This window comes from Lycium ferocissimum, chromosome 7, assembly GCF_029784015.1.
Source record: "Lycium ferocissimum isolate CSIRO_LF1 chromosome 7, AGI_CSIRO_Lferr_CH_V1, whole genome shotgun sequence".
Taxonomy (NCBI): domain Eukaryota; kingdom Viridiplantae; phylum Streptophyta; class Magnoliopsida; order Solanales; family Solanaceae; genus Lycium; species Lycium ferocissimum.
In genome coordinates this window covers 29,246,184-29,264,481 of record NC_081348.1, presented here as the reverse complement: position 1 = coordinate 29,264,481, position 18,298 = coordinate 29,246,184, and the positions used below count along the sequence as shown (strand labels likewise).

Here is an 18,298-nt window from a genome sequence, read left to right as displayed (position 1 = left end):
TTACTTTTCTTGAGTTTTCCCAGTTGACTATTTCTTGATTTTGCATTTTTCTCCACAAGGTGTTGGTTGATTTGATCATTTAACTCAACTGGAAATGGTTAATCTGTGTAGCCAGTTGAATCTCTTTGATTTAGTATTTTTCTGTGGCAAGACGGATGAATAAATGTTGGCCATTTATCTACATTTTCCTTTTTTTTGTTTTGTTTTTTTTTGTTTGGTTTTTTCGTTTTAGCATAATATGTTAAAATTGTTTTTCCTGCTGATTGTCATTACCAATTCTACATTTTCCTTTTTCTTTCTTAGCGCACGTAAGAGTGAAGAAGAAAATGAAGAAAAGATTAATCATCTCATCACATGGTTGCTTTTTCGATTTTTATATTTTAATGTGCATCTTGATACTCTATTTTTGCCTTATTTATGGATTGGAAGTGATTTTTTTTTTCATGCTATAGCTTCCTTATTTTAACTTGCTTCTTACTGAATTTTAAGAATGTACGTACTCTTTGTTTTCAGAGTTGGGTATTGATCGGGATAATTCGATGATCAGAATTAAGATTTGTAGGATGTGGGATGCCATTAATCCTTTGAAATATGAAGAGTTGATATGTTTAGATATGATCTCCATTGACGAAAAGATATATTAATACACAATTTTTATGCTTTTTATAGATTCTTTACTTTTAATTTCATAATAGTTACTATGATGTGGAATCGGGAATCGGCAATTAACAAAAAAATCAATTTTTCCTCAATATTTAATTCTTGTTCCTGAATTGTTGCTTACGTGCCCTTCCCGAGATGGCATATATAATATGTTTAAAATGTGAAAGATCATGATGTTTACAATTACTGATCATTATGTGAAACAATTACATGGCCATAAATTTATGAAAGATCTGCTTCGGATCATGTCAATAATTTGTGAAGAACAACCCGTGAAAGATATACATTTGGATGATGTGAAAACGACTTTTTTTTATTAAAATATAACTCATGAAAGACATCATCTTGCCGCGTCTATATTACAGAAACTTTTATGAGCCAAGCTTGTAGCATACTTATGCATACTTAAGCAACAAGTAAAAAAAAATTCAAAGTAAATTACTAAGACATTTTTCTCTTGGACAATGCTTTTTACAAGGATTAAAATTAAAATTTATAATAAAAAGTGATAATCTACCTTTATAAATGGTAACAACGTCTTTTAAATTTTCAGGGGGAATATACGTGCATTGCACATAAAATAGAGACAGGATTATCATAAATTGTAATCCCCTTGTTCATTTGATTGCTATTTTACAATAATTTGTTCATTGTATAAACAATTTAAATGATTAACGTGTCATATTCGTGCAACACACTTATATTTTTTTCCACGACCAACGACCTAAAAAAGGACTTATTTTTTCAAAGTTATCAACCTCTATAGAGAGGAAATTAAATTTCATTTTCTCGCGTCGAGCTAATGTGCTTTTTAAGCTTGATTTTTACATATTAATGTCTTAAAAGTTTCATATTCTTGCATCTGAGCTTTCCAGCTAAGTGGCTCTTTCCATTGCTCATAGAAATGTTTCAACCATTGGCATTAAAATTTATACATTTCATGGTGAGCAGATTGAATTTCTTGGTAGATATGATCTTTTTCGTTCTTGATAGATGATTTTATCTTAATTGCTATTCACTTAGTTCACTTGGTATCCTAAAATTGATAAAAACAATAGTGAGTTAGAAAACTATGAGTTCTAACCTGTGATGAGCGAAACTTGACCCTATAATTTCAACGAATTATTTATGGACGACATGCCAGCATGTATATTTTTATCAAAATATATTTAACTTCTTCCGCAAAATATTGCTTAATAAAGATTTTCAGTATATAATGAAAATAAATAAAATATGTGATCACTATCTCAATTCCTAATGTTGGATTATATTAGTTCTAAAATATTTTTCACATAGGTCAAAACATAAAGGATATACACCAAAAACAACATTTTAATGGGAAGTATTAAATGGATACAATCAAATTATATTTTGATTCCTCATAAAATATAAAACTTCTAATTTCAAATAAGGTTACCTAGCATGTTATGATTGACAAGGGATAACGTGTGAGCACGTTCGTACAGGGGCGGATCCACCCTATAGGGTGGGGGTGGCATGGCACCCTCTAGATTGGTAAATTTTTTACATACCTATGTTGCAATTAGACAAAGGTGCCATGGCTGGTAGACACAAGTTTGAATCTATCTTGAACATTTCTGACTCCCGTTTTTTCTTGTGTTTTTTAGTTCCTTAGTACTAGTAATTCCCTTTTTGGCTCTCCCAATTTTCTATTTATCTTTTTATTATTTATATTGTCTTTCCTCTATTCTATTATTTTATCTGTGATCTCTAGCGAGAACACACAAATAGAAACTTCAAAATCCCTTAAATTAAGCATTTTTCTTAATCTCAAATCTGTGAGTATTTAAATCGAAAAACTTGGGTCTCAATGGGAATTTTGGATTGAGATCAAAATTCAATTTATTTTTATTTTTTATAATTTCTTTTGTTTATTACTCCCTCGTCCATGTTTACTTGTCTATAGTTGACTTGGGACACTCTTAATAAGCAATAAATAAAATGAGAAATGAATTGGAGTACTTAATAATAAGGGTAAAATAGGTATAAAATGGTAAATTATGTCTTGGTTTTTCAAACTATACAACTTACAAGTAAAAGTGGACATATATTTTTAGTATATTGGATAAACAAAAATGGACTGAGGGAGTGTATTATAAAAAATTGTGTTATTCTATAATTGTTAAATTCAATTTAAATCACTTTACTACTTAAATTGTGATGGAAATTTCACAAGCATTGCTTAGAAAAAACATGAAATTTATGATTTATTTTTTGAGAACTTGTAGTTTATCTAATTGTACATTTACTTATGGGGTGTAATTACCTATTGAAGAGTCTTTCTATTATTTTTCTTGTTTTGATTGGTGTAATTCCCTTATTGAAAATGTTATTTTACTTGTGCAAGTTTATTTTTTAATATACATAAAAGATGCAAGTCCCTTGGTGAAAATGTTAATTTTACCTTGTTGTCAATGGGTGTGATTCCTTGTTTAAGATGTTAATTATGTTCGTTTCTTGATTTTTGAGATGTAATTTTCATATTTGAAAATAAAAAAAGGCCTATTAAGTTGACCCGAATAAACTAAAAAGAGACGGACCCGACCCAACACGTTCCTAACAAGATGTACATTCAAGAAAATTATGACACCCAACACCTTCAAATCCTAGATCCGTCTCTGCGTTCATAGAGACTAGAATATATATTAAGTAAATCGTAATCAAATATATTCATTTAGAACATTGAATTTGATGAGAAAACAGAAAAATAATAATGAGAAAATTGCTCATATTAGTAGTAGTTTTAAATGCCAATCAAAGGTCAAAAGTTTATACGGAGTATTCAAAATCGAAAAAAAAGGACTCAAATATTCATGATCTTAGGACTAAAGTATTAACGAAAAATTGGATAGATACGAAAAAAAAAGGAGTCAAATATTCATGATCTTAGGACTAAAGTATTAACGAAATTGGATAGATTTTGTAGCAAATTTCTATAAAAGAGCTTCCTTATTTATACCAGGAATGAATTTTAAAATAACAATCGCCTTCAAATTATAAGTAAAACATTCAAGTTGAAAAAAAAAAAAAAAAAAGAGAGAAAGAAAAAACATATATGAATGTCTTGAAAAAGGGGAAAAAGGAATCATGGGTGTTGATAGTTCATGATGCAAAAATAAAATAAAGGTTCCTCTAAAAACACATATTAACATTGAAATTTTATATTAGAAGGAAGATGATGTGAATAGTTTAAAATTGAATAGGCTTTGACTTTTTATAATAAAATTGAAGGAGAAACTAAAATTCACCCTCTAAACATCTACTCAAAAAAAAAAATATGTCTCTTTTAGCATAATTTTAGACTGAACAAAAGTTATTATTTATAATTTTTTTTTTTTTTCAATCAATACATATACGTTAGATTTTTGTTTTTAATAAGTAGTACTAGTTTGTTTTCCTTTTCTCTAGAATAATGTTTGTTTGCTCCTACTCTCCTTGCCCTAAAAAACAAAAAGAATCCTTCAAAATTATTTAACTGATTTCCCCTAATATTGTTAAAATCAAAATACATAAAAAATTGAAAGAAGTTTCCAAAACGGGCACGAAGAGGAAACTGGGCAGGTCCCTTTTGGCAGGTCGATGGTCAAAGGAGTCGTGTAAGCAAACAGGGATCCCATCAGTCCACCTTATGATGATATGGCACGTGGAAAATGTAAACAATGCAAAAAACCAAAATCAACTTTGCAATCAAGTTTGACTTCCCGACTATATATTGTCTGTGTATAAAAAGTTTTCACTAACAAATCATTTATTTAACACACGATTAGAAATAATTATAGTTTGAAAAATAAATTGATTTGATAACAAAAGCATTTTATATTGTTGTTTGGTTAGTGCAATAAGAAATCATAATATTGAAAAAAAATGTTAGATTATCTTATTCTCTAGTTGGTAAACTTTTGATTTCTAGAGATTATCTTATTCTCTATTGGGTAAACTTTTGATTTCTAGATAAGGAATACAATATCATCATTTAAAATAAAAATTTATCCAAATTAATTCACTTTAAATAACATAACATACATATTTGGTAAGTGATTCACCTTAGTTCTGGTAAAGTCATAATATTGCTTTATTAATATCTTTCTTTCGGAAGACAAGGGCCATAGACCTTTTCCCTTGTTCGTTACTCCTTCTGGATCAAAAAGAATATCCATTTAATTTTTATTTTTTAATTTAAAAATGTTCACTTATCAAATTAAGAAAGAATTAATCTTATTTTTACAAATTTGTCCTTATTAAGTGTTAACTGACCAAATCCAAATTTAATGATGGGTATTTTAGTCAAATTATTTATTTTTATCTAGAAATTTATATTCTCTTAAGGGGTGTGTAAATGACTCATTGAACAAAATAATCTCGAGGGAGTATTACACATCACATTATCATTTTATTTTTATATTATTATAATTAATGACCAAATGATCCTAAAATGAATATAAGATAAAAGAAATTCCTTTTCAATATGTACATATCACGTATTACACTTCCCAAGAAGACCCATCATCGACCCCACATCACCGTGTATATCACCCTTTGTATTCTCAGTCATAACGTAGGAATTATAATAATCGCTTTCAAAGCCGCCTACTTTTTCTTCTTAAATGTTGGAAAATTTCCGTGTTTGTTAAAACTTAAAAGATCAATTGTATAAAGTTGGAGTCTTGGATTTTGATATTTGTGCTGTGGTAAATACAATTCTTGATTATAATTTTTTTATAGTTAAAGAGAGAGAGAGAGAGAGAGAGAGATGTCAGCTGATCTGGAATCTATATCAGAAGCAACTTCTGGAGCAATTGGAGCTCTAGTAAGCACTAGTATTTTGTACCCTCTTGATACCTGTAAAGCTAAGTATCAAGCTGAGGTTCAAGCTCATGGTCTCCGTAAATACAGGTTTCTTGTTTTCTCCACCCTTTAACAAACTCTGATGATGGGATCTTTTTTTAATTTTTTTTTTTTTTTTTTGTGGTTTTGTATAAATGGGAATATTGTTTGTTTTCTTGAATCTTGATGTTGTTTTGTGGAGAAAAGAAATTGAAGGATCATGTGTGAAGGGGCGGGACTGGATCAACAGGAACCGTTGATTGGTAATCAGAGTTTGGATGGTAATCAAAGTTTGGATCTTTAAAAGGGACTTTTTGCATCAGATTCGTGTTTTAATTTTAGTTAGCGGATCAACTGAAAACCATGTGGCCGAATCTAGTTTTTCCAGAATGAAAGTGAATTTTTGTCTTTGGAAAAGCTTCTATTGCTTAATTTAGATATTCAGCTTTAGTAAAGAGTTAGTTTCTCACATCATCATATTATTTCCTTGCCTTTTGGCTAAAAAGGTTTTTTTTCTCTCTTTTCTTTCTGAAGAATATGTTTTTTCACGGGGAGAACACTTATTTTATAGTGAAACTTTTGGAAGTGATTTTGTCGGTAGACGTTTCAAAACAAATGCTTACGTAAGAGAGTTTCCAGTGTTCGAGTTCTACAGAGAAAGAAAGGGATTCCCCAAAATTTCATAAGTTATCAGGGTTAACGATAACAATGATTTCTTCCTTAAAGTTTGTAACAAATTTACAAACTTTGTTTCTGTAAGAACTGAAGAAACTTTCTGCATATAAGACTTCAACAACTAAGATATGAACCATTTGTGTGACCTTATAATAAAGATATGAACCTTTGTCTGCTTATAACAGTCAGTCTTCATTTTTTTTTGATGATTAAGAGTCAGTGTGCATAATGCGTGATATTAGCTGTGCTATTGCCATTATTTATATTAACCTCATAAGTCATAATTATGTATCTTGCATATTCTTTGTTGATCCCAGGATCCTGGAAAGATTTCACTATTTTTCCGACTTTATATTCTCTAGTGAAACTTGATTGTCATGGTGGGGAATTGAGGTATTGCCTTCATATAAATTTCCGGCCTTTAAAATTTCCAAGCAAGAAAGTTTTGTCATTATTGTAGTCTGACTACGATGCTTGATCATCAATTTCGCAGATGACCAATCCGAAGAAATCTTGCATTAGTCGATTAAGAAAATTCTGTAATGCCGGATAGACTAAACAGATGGTCTGCTTATATTAGCACTTAGAAGGTTTAACAAGTTGCTCTACCTCCTCTAGTTAAGGGTCACTAGAGAGGCTTTTATTGGTTTGCAGACCTTTACTTTAAGCAGTTTCATTTTAACAAGGGACACTTGGGAATCACATGATTACTTGATTGCTCTTTTTATAACTTCTGGTATGATGATTGAAATTTCCTGTGTATTCTCATGCGAATGAAGTGCATGATTCATGGACTTGGAGCTTTTTGACCGGTCCTTTTGCTTCATGTGATAACACCGTTCGTCAGTGTGTCTCATCATTATTACTTTGTAAATGATAAGTTTTTTGGGCTAATAATTATATGTTTTGCCATTTATCAAGATGGTTGAGAAAATCACCATTGAACCTCTATCCTAGTTTACTGTAATGAGTCCTACCTAAATGCCAAATTTAAATGTCTGATTACTTGCTACTCAGTTATCATGAAGATTTTATCAACAACTGATGTTTCATTCTCGTGGTAGCGAGGAAGAGATCTTTTCCTGATTTGAATATATTTTGAATATGACACACCAATCCTTTAAAGGTTAGGAATTTATAATGAAGTCTGGGACTGAGATGCTTTTAGTTTCTTTTACGTGTCCCTTTTTGCAATTATTTATCCCATTGAAGTGACATAGCACATCTAGAATTTGTACATTGCTGATTGCACTTCCTTTGCGACAATGTGCTAATAATTAATATTTGATACACATGTTATTTTGTACCTCTTCCAGTGCGTCTGTTAGAAGATGGAGTACTATCCTTTTTCTACATTGTTAATTTTGTCACTGATTCACTTTTGGCCTTCTGCAGGAATCTCTCTGATGTTCTACTGGAGGCAATATCAGGTGGTAAGATACTGTCACTGTACCAAGGTCTGGGAACCAAGAACTTGCAATCTTTCATTGCCCAGTTTGTGTATTTCTATGGATATAGCTACTTTAAGAGACTCTATTTGGAGAAAAGTGGTGCCAAATCCATTGGAACAAGAGCCAATTTGTTAATTGCAGCTGCAGCTGGCGCTTGTACAGCCATAACAACTCAGGTATGAAGTTTGTATACTGCCCTGCATTTGATTAGTTCTTGTTAAGTGACTTACTGGAAATAGAAAGAGTAGTGTCAAAGTGCTGCTTCCTATTTTCATACCACTTGCATATTGTGAGGAAATACGACCTAAGAGTGTGTGATGAAGTCGTATTTTATGATCATCAGCGAATGCTTCTTGAGGACGAGTGAGCCTTGTCTTTTTGGCTATGGTAGATAACAGTAATGCTTATCTGGTTGTAAAAAAGTGGGAAGGAACTAAGAAAAGAAATTGTCGAGACATTGAAACTAGTTTTATGAATCTTTCAGTTAATATGTGCCCTCAAAATTTTTCCAAGGCAAAATTGCAAAATTTTGGTTCCCTATTTGCTTGCACATAGTTGTAAAATATTTGAGGCAAATAACTCTCTCAATTTAAGATTTGTTGCTTTCTGAACACTAAATTTCTCCAATGTGTAATCCATGGTGTGTGATAAGCCCATGGCTTATGAATTATGATACAAGGGTTTTCTGTGCTTAAGAATTGTAAGTGGCATGAGCCAAAAACTCATTGTCAAATGTCCATGGCTGTCACACCCTTAATCCGATAGGGTGTGATGGGCACGAGCGAACCCGCCGACTGAGCCTTGTCTTTATGCTTTTTACCTTTCTCGAATCTAAAATAGATAACAGTAATTTATAATACAATGCGTAATAATACATCGGCTTACATGCTTATCTGGTTGTAAAAAAACATAATACTTTGACTTGGCGAGCGCTGGGAAGGAACTAAGAAAAGAAATCGTAAGACTTGCCTTTTGAGACATTGAAACTAGTTTTATGCATCTTTCAAATATATATATATATATATATATACCGCCGACCTACAGTTTTCCAAGGCAAAATTGCAAAATTTTGGTTCTGTATTTATATCAAATACCTTTGGACGTCAAACATTATAAACATATTTAAGGACCGTAAGGATCATAGTCATATGTCAAGCCAATCCGAGTCCGCCTCGGAAAGTTACGGACCTTATTCACTTTAAGACTTTCTACGAACATGTTCCGTAGTTACGGAATCATTTAAAAACAAAACTCTTTTGAAAACAAAACTTTATGTAACTTTTGAAATTCTGGCACATAGTCCTGTAAAATATTAGTGGAGCGACTTTCCAGCATTCATAGCTGGCCTTCGTAACACTTAAGAATCCAATTCCAAATTAACACTTTGTCTACAAAAATTTCGTGAAAGATACATCCCCGAGAATTCAACTCGACCAAATCAACAACCAAACCAACAACCATACTAACCATATCCATAAGCGGATTCAAAACGCATTCTAACATTAATAATTCAACACAATTCAACAACATTTCATCTCTCAATTTAACATATTCGATTTGTTGCTTTCTCAATAACACATTTTCTTCTTCCAAATTCATAAACTATATCGACAATTCCATACGTTAGCATTATCATTTCCATCAATACAAGAAATCACATTACAACCACATTAAAACAGCCCACCATTTACAACTCCATTTAAATCATTAAACCTTCATTTTACATCATAGTGTGTGATAAGCCATGGGCTTATGAATGTGATACAACATGGGTTTTCTGTGCGACTACTCCACGTTAACGAAGAAAGGCCATTAAATTTTCTAGGCCAAAATTGGTAAGTCTCTCTTTCTCCATCTTTCTTGAATTTTCTTAGATTAAAATGATGAATTGTGTAATTCATCACTTACATATATATATATATATAAATATGGGCACATGGCCGGTCATGTGCCTCTTTTTCTCTTTTTTTTTCTCCACTTTTCTCCAATTTTCTAGAGTTTTCTTTAAATTATGAAAGATGAATTGTAGTCTTGCATTCATGAATTATATATATACACACACATGCCCCTGTATGAAATAAACACATGGCCCCTTTTGTTTGGCTTAACACAATTGGCCAACATGTGGGGGCCCACGGCCACCTTGGCCTTTTTTGCCATTTTGTTTCCTCTCTTAGCCTTTAATTTTCCTTATCCCAAATTTACCCTTAATGTTCCATACCAATAAAAGAAATTTGCAACTTATGCATTCTTAACAAAACCGGAAACAAATATAACCTTGTCCTTAACTTTCCGCCATTAACTCGGAATATCCAAATGTACAAAATGCAAGGTATAACAATGGCTCTTAGTCCAATTGTAATTTCATACATCTGAAAATGACGCTGTTAGATTCTGATATTAAGTTATTTGATGTTCTGTAGCCACTGGATACCGCTTCCTCAAGGATGCAGACAAGTGCCTTTGGGAAATCGAAAGGCCTTTGGAAAACACTTACAGAAGGTAGTTGGAGTGAAGCATTTGATGGCCTTGGGATTTCTTTACTATTGACATCCAACCCTGCCATTCAGGTACTTAATAGTTAGTATTCCTTAAAAACTAGTTTCTTGTCAGTTGAAGAAGTTCCTTGTCAATTGAAGAAGTGACTAGTTGAATTAGTATATGAATTTGATGAAATTTCATGAAACCTCCTACAAGTAATATCATTCTATGTGAAGCCACAATTTTCTACTGATTGACGATGTTTATGTGATGCAGTATACAGTTTTTGATCAACTTAAACTACGATTGCTGAAAGGTAAAGAGAAGACAACGGAAAAAGATGCATCCCCTATTGTACTTTCTGCATTCTCAGCTTTTGTATTAGGTGCAGTGTCAAAGAGCATAGCCACTGTTCTAACCTATCCAGCGATCAGGTTGAGTCTCTTTTGACTTTTATAGTGGATTCACGTTATTCAGATCCAATATATGCGTTTTAACATTAACCTGAAATCAGGTGTAAGGTCATGATTCAAGCAGCAGAAGATGATGAGGCTAAGAATGCTGAACCGAAATCAAGTAAGACAATCAGTGGTGTCATATGCTCTATCTGGAAAAAAGAAGGAATCTTGGGTTTCTTCAAGGGATTACATGCTCAAATTCTCAAAACGGTGTTAAGCTCAGCATTGCTTCTAATGATAAAGGAAAAGATCTCTGCCACAACGTGGGTCCTCATACTTGCACTTAGGAGAATTCTGCTGCTCAGGCAGAGAAGGCTAAAAAGTGCTTAAATTATGATCATCTGAGCTATGTGTGAAAAATCACTTTTGATGAGAAATTAGAAGAAAGAAAGTTAAACTGCAAGGTTGCAATTTAAGTAGTTAGTTTCAAGGGGGAGAAGATTCCTTGTTAAATGGCGTTCAGGTCCATGGAATAGAAGCGAATAATCTGACAAGAAATATTTATTTATTTACTTAATAATGTTAGAATAATCTTGTTACAGAATCTCTTTTTAGTTATTCTGAAAAAATTAGATCCTTCTGAAGATACGGTGCGGCATGCTTGGTCTTGCTTTCAAAGTTCATTGTGATATCTTCTCTTGACGGGATTCTTGTAAGCAGTGTACTTGCCTAACCATTGGAGAAGGATACGAATAGGGTCTGTATCTTATTATATTCCAAATATATTCTTGGATTTATATGAAATAGCATCTTGGAGATATCTTTTGTGTCCTTTTCTTTGTTCCGTGGTACAGAGGGAATGTGCTTAAACAAAAGGCTTCGTTGAAATTACAATAAAGAAGGCTAATACCTTTCTTTTCCTAGAGTATGCAGACTGCAGTCTAATAATAGTTGTATCTCCATTTACTCTACTATATAAGTGCGACGTTTCAAAAGTATCAAAGGCAGTTTGGGACGTTTCAAAAGTATCAAAAGGCAGTTTCTACTGTTATTCACGGGCTAATTCTTCACCAAATGTGTACCAAGAAAGAAAATATTTAAAATGCAAATTAATATAGTGATACTCATCTTGGAAAAATGTTGAACCTTCGGCTTCAGCTCTCATCAACTCACTCAATTCTAAAGTTGAAGCTCAATGCTGATTCCATAAGTTCCCACAATTCTATATACGTGTACATAATCTTTAAATTAATCAAAGATTTTTTTTAAAAAGTTTGTTTCCTAAAAGGAAAAAAAAAAGACTTTCAAACTAGAACTTATATATGGCAAATATGATATGTATCGTAAAAATCTATACATAGTCCACCGATAGAGCCACAAATAGATTTTGTATTATAGTTTTTGCATGGTTTTCTACCAAAACTTTTACAAAATTTTATCCCTAAAAAACCATTTTTGGAACTTAAAAAATTTCCTTATCATTTCCTGTTTTTTCCTTACAAATGTTCAACACGAAATTAAGAAAGCTGAATAAAAAGATTCGCATATACACTAACCGACTTATTCACACAAATATTCTTCTTAGGTTACTAACTTACTACTATTTAGATTTGTTCCTATTCTTAAAAATAGTGCAAAATATATTTTTTGAGAAATTACACTTCTGGATAATGTTAGGTTCTGGTTTAAGTTCACTTATTGCTTAACCTTACAAATAAAATAGTAAACTATCATTTAACATATACAATAATTCAGAAAAATATTAAATCACGATCTAATGTTTTTATATAATATTTTCAATTTACTCAAAATAATCTTTAAATCGTGATCTAAAAGACTTATAAATTAATAAAAAAAAAAAAAAAAATCATTTATTTAACAATTATGTCAAAATAAGGGAGAATCCCCCATAGCCCAAAGCCCAAATATGACAAGATCCACCACTCGTCACCTGCAAAAACCAAACTAACAAAACCCCAAAAGAAAATAAAAAATAAAAAGGAAAGAAATAGAAAGAGTTTGGGGAGGATCACAGATCTGTGACTGAGCCAAAATAACAAATCTGCATATATACACACTCTTATATAGACTTTATACGTATATACAGAGAGTAAACGAAGATGATGTCCAGCAATTACACCGCAATTGATAATCAGAATGTTTCGGGATCTGTTCCTGTAAGTTTTTTTTCTCTGTTTTCTTTATTTTTCTTTTGTTCAGATCTAATTTGTAAATTTTGTTGAATATTGCAGGCAGTCTCAGATCAACCTGGTCAAGTTGCCGTCAAATTCACTGGTAATGAATGTCTTCACATTTTCAACAAAATTGTTGTGTCTTTTGGGACCATATTGTGAAATTAGTTTGTGAAATTTTGCAGAATCAAATTTGCAGACATTTCCACCTTCAAGTTCTCAGGGGAAAATCTCTGGTGCTTCTGGACCTCCACGTGATGCTGACGGTATCTCCTCCTAATTTATTCGTATACTAATATCTTGTGATATGAAATTAAAACTTTATAGTATGATTGCTATTTAAAAATGTGTAGTTACTGCAAAAGAAAGAGCAAAAAGGGGGAAAAGGAAAAAGAAAGAAGCAGGATTCTTTAAAATTTAGACATACAAGAATTAGAGCTAGTGCAGCCCTAGGGGTAGATCCACTGTCATGGTTCCAGGCTCACCTAGTACTTTCGACGCGGAGCATAATTTTGATGTATGCAAATTCAATAAAATTGCAACAAATAGTAAATATGAACTCATAACTGTAAAATATAATGAGTTCACTGCAGAAAACCTTAAAAATCGAACCCATAAAGATTAAATCCTGGATCCGCCTCTGGTGTGGCCTAATGATCAATGAAGTGGGTTGAGAACCATGAGGTCTCATGTTCAAACTCCAACGGAGGCAAAAAAAGAAGGTGATTTCTTCACATTTGTCTAAGCCTTGGTACATAGAGTTACTCGGTGCCTGTCTTGATAGGAGGTAGCAGGTACCTCGTGGAATTAGTATAGGTGCACAGGCGGGCCCAGGCACCACAGCAATAAAAAATGTATATTCAATTCTGGTAACACAACGATAGCAGTGCTCAACATTGCCTTACGAAGTGTCTGTCCCACATGTCTAAGATGGTATTGCCACCAAGCTTAAAAGATGACCCACCTCTCTTGTCTTTTTGCATTGAGGAATTTTTACTACAATTAAGCTGATGTTAAAACCTTACACACCATAACTAATTGCTCTGGCGTCTTGCAAAGTGAAGTTGTCACTTCAAGGCTCTGAAACCTAATCTTGAATTCAAATATACATTCTTCCTACAATAACTTTGGAGTTTGATTGATATTCAACATAAACTTAAACTTGGATGAAATTGGAGAGATTTTCTTCGAGGCTCGGTATATATGTCCACTCAAGTCTTGGTTGTGGTAAAATGGGTGGATAATATGGTTATTAATGTTATGAACCTGTTGTCGCCAATGTTGTGAAGATTAATTGCTAATGTTTTATCGGTGTTTATATTGTATCATCGGTTGCTGACGTCATGCTTGGATTATCCTTGAAATCGTCCATAATACTGTTCTTGCACCAGCGATGGTACAGGCTTTACTTAACCTTAAGTGTTTAAGATGTCACCAATAGAATCGGAATCCCGAACACTGGCATTGACAACATCTTTGACCTTGATTTGATTTAAGTTGTTAACTTGACAGCTGATATGTTTTAATCACCAAAAGATAATGGACATTATTATATTTGTCAACAATGTTTTAAATTTACTGGCGAGAAATATTCTCGACTGGCATCTTTTACTTGGTGCACTTTCATATGCCTATAGATATACATGGTGGAAAGTGGTGCTTTATTTGGAATTGGAGTTTTGGTCTGGAGATGTTCAACCTAAAATGGAAGAATCTTGGTTGAACAACAATATTTTGGAGAGATGTTGGCATGCTACTGGTTAGAAGTGACAAAGTGAGGAAGAGCTGTGAATTTTCTAAGTAACGCCAAGGCTGGATTAGGAATGTAAGTTTTTTAACAAAACACGTTAGGCGTAGCGCTAGTTCCTCCTTCAATCTGTATCTGTTTCTAGGTAGTGCCGGCAAACAAAGTGAGGAAGAGCTGTGAATTTTCCAAACAACGCCAAGGCTGGATTAGGAATGTGAGTTTTTTAACAAAACAAGTTAGGCGTAGCGCTAGTTCCTGCTTCAATCTGTATCTGTTTTTAGGTAGTGCCGGCAAACATGAAATTTTTGGAAGTTTGACTGGAACTGTGAGCAATTTAGTCCTGATGTTGCTCTGTGGAGATGGAACAAGTAGAAAAGAAGAGATATTGGTTTTTTAGGTAATGAAAAATTAAAGAAGTCTTGTTATGGAAGATCTTGATAGTGGGTAAGGCACTACAAATAGTGGGGAGATTATTCATCAGAATGGGAGTCAAAATCAGATAAACTTTGGGAAAGTGATGGTGCTTCGGAATGTAATGCTAGTAGCCTAGTGCTACATGAGACAGTAGAATCATAGGAAGAACTCGTTTTGCGATTACGAATAGGAAAGACGAATACAATTTGGTGTGAACTTATAAGTCAAAATGAGGTGTGGAAGAAATCGTTTTGCCAGGATAAAATAGGAAAACAAGGAAGTTCTAGAATGGGTCTCGAGGGGTTACAATAATGTGCTTACGTTTACTCTAGGTATATTACCTAGTTCCATACAGGTTATATGTGATCCTTCATATTGACTATTGAGTTATTTCATTATCTCCAAAAAGATAAACTCTCAAAGCAATAACCGAAGGAAGCTGCGAGTCATGCTATTCTGTCCTTTTCGTTATGTTATTAGTACTTTTAGCAAAATTATTTTCTTGGTTCAAGTTGAATTTACTTCTATTCTCTTTTTGTTTAATAATTATAATTGTTGTTGCAGATACATTCTCTAAACCAGTATCCGGTTCTGATGAGGCCCAGCAGGGTGGTTGGTTTCGTGCTTTCACTATTGCTGCTTACAAGCCCTATTTTGATGTTGATACCTCTGATGTTCTAGAGAGGATAAAAGATTCACTCTTTCCTTTCACGGGGTCCTTTTCGGAGAAGACTGCCAATAACCCTGATTTGTATGCTCTTCACCCTTTCATTTTCTATGTTTACTGAATTAGCATTTATTCTCGTGTGTTATTCTGAAATAGCTCTTATAAAAACTTATTACTAGTAGTTATTTCCTGGAAATATAGGCTCTTGGGCTTTTACCCTTTTTTTGATAAGGTGAGGTTTGACCATTATTAATGGCATTTAGATTTTTTTTTAATCCCATTCACTTCCATCAGTTCTCTGCCTTGGTATTTCACGTTTGCTGGCGATGGATAAACTTAGCAATTTCAAGGAGAACAAGAATGCATCCCCTCCCCTTCTCCCCCTTTCTGTTAACGCTCTCTTCTTGAATTTATTGTTCTAATTTTTTATTTGAATTTAGGGGGAGATTCCCCTTTACGAATATCCCTTCCTGACAATTTCATCCTACAATATTCTCATTGATCAGCTATTTAGAACTTGATTTTCTTTACCTTCCTCAGAAACTGAAAATCACTAAGAGGCATTTACTAGCTGGGATTGCTGGCTGGGAGGTTGTCTATGAGCTTGACATAATAGAGCAAAACCAATATTCTTGACTTATTAGATTTGAATAGTGATTTAATTTGGTGTCGAACTTCCAATGAAGTGCAGGTTGTAAGGGAATTGTGTAGTGTAAATTCAGGCTAATGGATATGGAATTCTTTATAATTCTTGTTGCTGTAAAGATTCGTTGGTTCGCGTTGCTTGTTCTTTTATAAACTGGTTGTTGTGTTGCTTGTTCGTCTAATGTTGGTGTCAGGTAATATTCCCACTTGAAAAGCTTAAGGGGAACTGAAAGGGAAATTCTGTTAATGTCCCCCAATTCTCTGTTAAAATTGGGACTTTAACCAAAGGGAGTTTGTTTCAGATTCTTGTGGTATATTTTGAAAACTACCATTACTGAAAAACCACTAAGAAAAATTTGGGCTGGTACCCTTTTCAGTTTCGAGTTGGAATTTGTGCTGTGCATTGTACTGAAACTAGTATATTTTTTGCAAATCATCAGATTTCCCTTCTAGAAGTTATGTGCATTTGTTTTGATTTCTTCTTCTATCTTTATATCTACATGTCTTCTACTATTATTATATTAGGATTGTTTAGATATTCTATTTATACTTCGGACCTTTTGTTTCCTTCAAAAATTACTTTACTTTTCTTTATATTGGGCTGCTTAGTCGGTTTTTGTGTGTGTTTGGGATTTTTTTTGGGGGGGGGGGGGGGGGGGGGTGGGGGTGAATCATTCAGCTACTCATTGTCTCCTTTTCATAGTCTTTGTGCATGCTCTTCTATCACTTCTAACCAGGATATAAAAGCACATGTTTGTTTATTGGCAAGCAACATGCTCATAATGGTTATTCTGGTACCTTGCTTGGATGCTTCTTAGAGTGATGGAACCAATGATGATCGTCAAATTTGTTTCATTAAAAGTTATTTCAGTTGTTCCATCTTCTTTTTCACTTGGTGCCATTTGGTCTGCTTTTGTCAGAATTGGAAGTGCACGTGGCAATTCAACTGTACCTTCATGGACAAAAACTGAAAAAAGTTAACAACTATCAAACAACCTGCTAAAAGAAATTAAAAAGAAGAAAAGAACAGTGATTAGCAAGTGAAGTTTGCCCACTACTGCCCTCTATACGTCTTTAGCCCCAACTCTACCTGTTCTATGAGTGAGAAGAAGCTTGTTCAGAACTAGCCTGCAGGAAAGTTTTGCTAAAGGGTGCAATGTAGGAAGAGAAACGATGTTTACAAACTTTGCATCTAAATCTAAACTCTTGTTAGATGCTTATGCAGCCATTATCTGCACTGGATGGTATCTAGACTAGTTTGTCCGTTAAGATATTATCAGTGCATTTTTTAATTGTTTTCATATTTGCGAACTTCTCTACCATAGTTATTCAATTTTGTCATTTCAGGTATGGCCCGTTCTGGATATGCAGTACCTTGGTTTTTGTTGCGGCTTCCATTGGCACATTTATTACCTATATAGCACACAAGCTACAGAACAAGGAGTGGAACTATGACATCAACCTTGTCACTTGGTCCGCGGGTTTATTCTATGGTTACTCCACTATAGTTCCGCTTTGCTTGTTTCTAGTCCTCAAATACTTCTCTGCCCCATCTGGCCTCGTTCAGTTGCTTTGCCTTTATGGCTATTCCCTTTTTGTCTTCATTCCAGCATTGGTAAGTTTATGTAATTACAGTATACTTTGTTGAACTTTCGGAATCCTGTTGCTTGATCAATCAGTTCACCATCATTTTAAGTTTGCCATTGGGATCCATACTAAGAACTATGGTTATGCTGTTACAGTGTCTGTCTCTTGTTCCCTGGGAGATAGTGAGATGGGTGGTTGCTGGTGTAGCTGGTTTCATGTCTGCCACATTTGTCGCTCTTAATCTGAAACATCACATAGCATCGGCTGGCGAAAGGTGGTTCTTCATTGTGGCTGCTATCTTCGTGCTGCAACTTGCACTTGCTTTGGTATTGAGGGTTTACTTATTCAACGTCACAGTATAACTATAAAACTATTGAAATGTGTCTAGGCTCAGTTTGAACATGTTATATTAATCACAGAGGAAGGAACTGTTCTTTGTACAACTTGACTGGAGGTGTGCTTGGTCATTGAAACGGAACTGTATTCATTCATTTTTGACGATATACAATAATATAGTTTCACTGTCACCAAAA

The 18,298-nt window shown here is 33.5% G+C and overlaps 2 protein-coding genes across 2 annotated transcripts; both read left to right on the top strand.

Annotated features, from left to right (window-relative positions):
* Positions 1 to 5,268: 5,268 nt before the first annotated feature.
* LOC132064224 (peroxisomal adenine nucleotide carrier 1-like) lies at positions 5,269 to 11,436 on the top strand. The gene is made up of 5 exons (XM_059457137.1): positions 5,269 to 5,577; positions 7,579 to 7,810; positions 10,058 to 10,204; positions 10,392 to 10,549; positions 10,630 to 11,436. Exons 1-5 carry the CDS (start codon positions 5,435 to 5,437, stop codon positions 10,901 to 10,903), a joined length of 954 nt encoding a protein of 317 aa, XP_059313120.1. The 5' UTR covers positions 5,269 to 5,434; the 3' UTR covers positions 10,904 to 11,436.
* Positions 11,437 to 12,398: 962 nt separating this feature from the next.
* On the top strand, positions 12,399 to 18,298 carry LOC132064223 (uncharacterized). Its single transcript, XM_059457135.1, has 6 exons — positions 12,399 to 12,690; positions 12,766 to 12,808; positions 12,891 to 12,971; positions 15,431 to 15,617; positions 17,526 to 17,793; positions 17,921 to 18,298. The coding sequence occupies exons 1-6, from the start codon at positions 12,634 to 12,636 to the stop codon at positions 18,125 to 18,127; spliced, it is 843 nt and encodes a 280-aa protein (XP_059313118.1). The 5' UTR covers positions 12,399 to 12,633; the 3' UTR covers positions 18,128 to 18,298.

Coding starts and splice junctions, on each gene's coding strand:
- LOC132064224 (XM_059457137.1), top strand. CDS start 5,435: ATGTCAGCTGATCTGGAATCTATATCAGAAGCAACTTCTGGAGCAATT. Junction 10,205..10,391: donor CATCCAACCCTGCCATTCAG/GTACTTAATAGT, acceptor TATGTGATGCAG/TATACAGTTTTTGATCAACT. Junction 10,550..10,629: donor CTAACCTATCCAGCGATCAG/GTTGAGTCTCTT, acceptor ACCTGAAATCAG/GTGTAAGGTCATGATTCAAG.
- LOC132064223 (XM_059457135.1), top strand. CDS start 12,634: ATGATGTCCAGCAATTACACCGCAATTGATAATCAGAATGTTTCGGGA. Junction 12,809..12,890: donor AGTTGCCGTCAAATTCACTG/GTAATGAATGTC, acceptor GAAATTTTGCAG/AATCAAATTTGCAGACATTT. Junction 17,794..17,920: donor TTGTCTTCATTCCAGCATTG/GTAAGTTTATGT, acceptor ATGCTGTTACAG/TGTCTGTCTCTTGTTCCCTG.